At 42.1% G+C, this 5,404-nt stretch overlaps 1 protein-coding gene across 1 annotated transcript; it reads right to left on the bottom strand.

The window, feature by feature from the left end:
* Positions 1-528: 528 nt before the first annotated feature.
* On the bottom strand, positions 529-1,359 carry LOC136610454 (olfactory receptor 6B1-like). The gene has a single exon (XM_066589682.1). It carries the CDS (start codon positions 1,357-1,359, stop codon positions 529-531), a length of 831 nt encoding a protein of 276 aa, XP_066445779.1.
* Between the last annotated feature and the right edge of the window lie 4,045 nt (positions 1,360-5,404).

The following is a 5,404-nucleotide window of genomic DNA, read 5'->3' as shown; positions in this document are numbered from 1 at the left end:
ATCCACTAATCCAATTAAACTCTTAAAACCCTCCTCTAACACCATCTAAACAAATTCTATTCACTTCTTAATGCCCTGCTCCCAAGCTCCCTACAAACCCCATCATAACCTCCTTGCCAGTTCTGGCTCTACCTAACCAGCGAGAAGTGGAACAACCGCTTTATAAATCAATGGCTCTATGGGCAGTATTATTTTACTACAGTTGGGCGTTATTATTTCAGAATTATATGTTGGTTTTAAGTACATTATGGTAGAACCTTGTAGGTTACCATATGGAAGCATTTTGTATGTATACGGTCAGGTGTAATTGTGAAGTTGCACAACAGAGTGTCATCATTATAAATGTTCTTTTATGTGAAGACACTGTGCCCATCCATCAATGCAAAATTTTGATCTTTGTTTCTTATCCAAATACCTCCTACATATTCAAGTCTGCAAAATGTTAAAATTCTTTCTACACTCATTTTACAGATGGCAGAATTCTCGATCATTAGAAAATAGAATGTTCTGCATGCAGTAAAGCAGCGATCAGGGCTTCAACTTCACCATATGGCCAAAAGTCCTCATTGTAAATGAGGTAGAAAGCAATTTACATAGAGCAGCTTTAATCTCCTGATTCCTCAGACTGTATATGATGGGGTTCAATAATGGCGTCCCGACCGTGTACAGAGGAGACACAATCTTGTTCACATTGTAGGAATAAAGATTTGACGGGATCATGTAGACGTTCAACAGAGTCCCATAATAGGTGCTCACTACGATCAAGTGAGAACTACATGTAGAAAAGGCTTTTCTCCGTCCACAGGTGGAAGAAATCTTTAGGATATTGATCAAAATTGAGATATAGGTGAAGGATATGAAGACAAGTGGGAAAATAATAAACGGTATGGTCATAATGAAGTCTACTATGTCCAAAGTGAAATGATCCGTGCAGGTCAATTGTAGAAGAGGAGCAAGGTCACACAAGTAATGGTCTATGATGTAAGGACCACAGAAGGTAAAGTTACAGACAAAGCTGAATAATACTAAAGCGACTATGAATCCTGTCACCCAGGGCCAAAGAGCCAGATGTGAGCAGAGCTTTTTGTCCATGACTGAATTGTAATGGAGAGGTTTGCAGATGGCCATATACCGGTCATAAGACATGACTGTGAGGAGAAGACATTCGGCTGTCGTAGTACCACTGTAGAAAAAGAGCTGTGCAATGCAATCTGTAACACTGATGAAGCCTCCTCTGTTCTTCACCACGTGGAGCATGTTAGGGGTGATGGTAAATGTGAGCAAGATGTCAGACAAGGACAGATGACTCAGGAAGAAATACATGGGGGACTTCAGACTCCGGGATTTAGTCACCAACATTATGATTGTCCAATTTCCAAGCAGGGTGAAGATGAAAATAAGCAGAAAAAGAATGAATAGGAAATGATTTAATAACCAATGGTTCTGAAAACCCAAAAGAAGGAATTGTGTAACGATGGTCTTATTGACTTCTTCCATCACTGGAGGACACAGAAGACATTGACTTTAGGATGTTGGCTTTATGTTGCTTTATGTCACAAGGGCTGAGGTCATTATCAATCGTCATTGGATTTATCAATGAACCTAGATAGGTTATAGTAGAAATGAGCAAATATTGGAAAATCGCTCATCTGACTTTCTAAGATATTGAATGCCTACATGCCTTAACCCCTTAGTGATGGCCCCATCGGGATTCTACGTCCAGGCCTGCTGGGCTTGCATCCTCTAGGAATGACAGCCCTGCAGGCTCAGGACGTAATAGCTCCGTGCTGCCGGTTACCGGAGGTAGCCGACAGCATGCAGCTGTCATCCAGGGCCGCGAGACCCCACCCCCGGTAACGTGATCGCCGGATACCGGCGATCGCGTTAAAGTCAATGTAAAGTTTTTAAAAAGTAAGGATTTCAGCTCCCCTTACGGATTCAATCTGTAAGGGGAGCTGAGAGTACTCACCCACGGTCCTTCGCGCCATCCGGCATCTTCAGTCCTCTCCGCTGTATGCGGTTCCCGGTCACATGATCGCTGCTATCCATTGGATCACGTAAAAGTTAAAAAAAAAGTTAAAAAAGTGTAAAAAAAAAAAAAGATAAGTTTGTTTCATCTCCCCTTATGGATCAAATCCATGAGTGGAGATGAAATTAGGTACCTTAAGCCACCAGATTTATCCGCAGACCTTGCCCGGCTTCTGCGCACGCGTCCGTCGCCAAAATGGCGAATGCAGGCGCAAAAGCTGCAGATTGGCGGGGTAATTTAAAATCTCTCTGCACCTGGCTACTAAATGTAGCCAAGAGCCTGGAGATTTCATGGGGTGCCACGGTACGCTTTTCCCAGTCACGTGATCGCCATTATCCAATGGATAATGGCGATCATGTAAAAGTAAAAAAACCCTCAATTTTCACCTCCTGTTACGGATGGGATCCGTGAGGGGAGGTGAAATTATTTAAATAAGGCCACCGGCAAGGCCCCCTGACGGGATCCTTATTCGCGGACCTTCACCCAGTTTTGGCGCATGCACCCATCGCCAAAAAAGGCGGACGCAAGCGCAGAAGCTGGGGAGGGCAAGAGAAAATTTAAAATCTCCTTGCTCCTGGCTACTAAAGGTAGCCAAGAGCTTAGAGTTTTCACGGGGGGCCGCGGTGAGTGTCTTCGGTCACATGATCGCTATTATCCAATGGATAATGGCGATCACGTAAAAGTCAAAAGACAGTTAAAGTTTGATGCTCTGTTCAGTTTGGGCCCCGTTGTGCATATAGACAGAAGTTAGGGCCACAATGGGTATGTTTCTGAACACGGGACAAATGGGGGTATATATTTTGGGGTGAAAGTCTTTATTACTATGTATGCTGTACAAAAAAAAACTATTTTTAAAATGACATAATTGCCAAAAAAACAAAAATCGTAATTTTTTCCTTCTGCTTTGATTCGATTCATTTAAAAACGGTGGGGTCAAAATACGCAGTACACCCCTAGATTAATGCGTTAAGGGGTGTAGTTTTTTAAATGGGGTCATTTGTGGGGGTCCTCTGTCATTTTGGTCGCTCACGGGTTCTACAAGTGGGCAATGGGGCCGGAAACACCTTCAACCAAAATGCCTGTTCTGAAAACCACCCACTGCTCCTTCCAGTTAGGGCTTCGTTGTGCATACAGACAGAAGATTAGGGCCACAATGGGTATGTTTCTGAACACGGGACGTATCCATTTTTAGGTGAAAGCCTCCATTCATATGTCTGCTGTCCAAAAAAAGCTGTTTTTAAAATCACATAATTGATTAAAAAAAACAAAAATCCTAATTTTGTTACTTCTGCTTTGCTTTGATTCATTCAAAAACTGTTGGGGCAAAATATGCAGTACACCCTTAGATTAATGCGCTAAGAGGTCTAGTTTCCAAAATGAGGTCATTTGTGGGGGTCCTCCACGTTTTGGCCACCCGAGGGGTCTAAAAGTGAGCAATGGAGCCTAAAACGCCTTCAAGCAAAATGTCTGATCTGAAAGTCACTGGCTGCTCCTTTCGGTTTTGGCCCCGTTGTACATTTGGACAGAAGATTAGGGCCACAATGGGTATGTTTCTGAACATAGGACAAACGGGGGTATGCCTTTTGAGGTGTAAATCCTCATTTTCATGTGCACTATAGTAAAAAAAATCCTGTGTTAAAAATTACGTATTTGCAAAAATATGAAATTTTATTTTTTCTACTCTAAAGTGCATTAATTCCTGAAAAAAAACTGTGGGTCAAAATACTCCTGACCCCTCAGTGAATACACTAAGGGGTGTAGTTTTTAAGATAGGGTCATTTGTGGGGTTATCTATAAATCTGACACCTATGAGCCTTTGCAATCTTGGCTTGGTGCTGGAAAATAAAGTGTTCCTCAAAATGTTGATAATTAATCTTAAATTTGTACGTCACCTAAATGGTTAAAAAAAACAAAAGTTTTTTAAACGTGCGTCCAGAATAAAGTGAACGGATGGAAATATATATCTGAGCAAAAATTTATACAGCATGTTTCCACATATTTAAAGGGGTTGTCTCGCGAAAGCAAGTGGGGTTAAGCACTTCTGTATGGCCATATTAATGCATTTTGTAATATACATCGTGCATTAAATATGAGCCATACAGAAGTTATTCACTTACCTGCTCCGTTGCTGGCGTCCCCGTTGCCATGGCTCCGGCTAACTTCGGTGTCTTCTTGCTTTTTTAGACGCGCTTGCGCAGATCTATCTTCTCCATTCGGCTCGTCTCGGCATCACCTGCATTTTGGCTCCGCCCCCTTGTACGCGTCATCGCGAAGCTCCGCCCCCGTCACATGTGCCGTTTCCAGCCTCTGATTGAAGAACGGTTTGTGTAGCTCGACTATACTTTGCTGCATAGAACATGGCGTGTTGCAGCAAGTTATCAGCATTGGGTTAATCTTTACTACATCTGTACACGGGATTTAAATAATGGACAATTTTTGGATGACATTTTCTTTTAAAATTTGGTGCACCATAGACAAATCTGCAAAATGCTTTCATATGAAATCTATAACGAGTCTATAAATCCATCACCACCACAAAGCATGGGGTGTTCTTGGCAGAGAGGTCTTTTACTCCCTCAGGCACCCAGTCTGGTAACTGCTACTTGTGTACTCCCTATAGCTGTACTCTTGTGCTAATCTGATACTATGATCCCTAAAGGGGAGATTGTAATAACCTGAGATCTTGGACTAACAATCCTGATTTACAAAACAGTGAAGATCATAAAATCTTTTCCCCTTAGAGCTCCAGGCCAGAGTACAGCTCCAAAGTTTTGGGTTGTACAGAGCCGCAGTATACAACTATCCTGTGAGAAGTAATTGGACACTTGAGCAAAAATCTGAAGTAGTTATTTATTTCCATATGTTAATACTTAATGAGGCTCCTTGGGCCCTACTGACATTGAATACTCTCCATGGCATACTTTCTACTAATGTCTGAAACACTTCAATTAGTATTTCCTTCCATTCATCCTGCAAATGCCTGTTGAGTTTTCTCAAAGAATATGCATCTGTCTATCTACAGTGGTACAAGGAGCATCATCATTGGGTAGTTGAGCGATGTAAAAGCGTTCTATGGAGTGACAAACCATGCTACTGCATCATCACATGAGATGGACATACTTGAGAGTGAAGGACTCCCAGGGAACTCCTTTTGTCTGAGTGTGTGTCATTATCTTCATTATGGTCTAAGGATGTTTCATGTGGCATGGTCTCATTCCATTAGTTTTAGTGATGAGTCATGAACATGGAGGTGTGCCTTGACATTCTAGACAATAATGTGGGAATACTCTGGGAATGGTCGGCCATACTTCCAACAAGACAATGCCCCTTGTCACAAATCCAGTGCTGCTTTACATTAGCTTGAAGATATGGATG

This window comes from Eleutherodactylus coqui, chromosome 2, assembly GCF_035609145.1.
Source record: "Eleutherodactylus coqui strain aEleCoq1 chromosome 2, aEleCoq1.hap1, whole genome shotgun sequence".
Lineage (NCBI taxonomy): Eukaryota > Metazoa > Chordata > Amphibia > Anura > Eleutherodactylidae > Eleutherodactylus > Eleutherodactylus coqui.
This window is presented reverse-complemented; position numbering and strand designations above follow the sequence as displayed.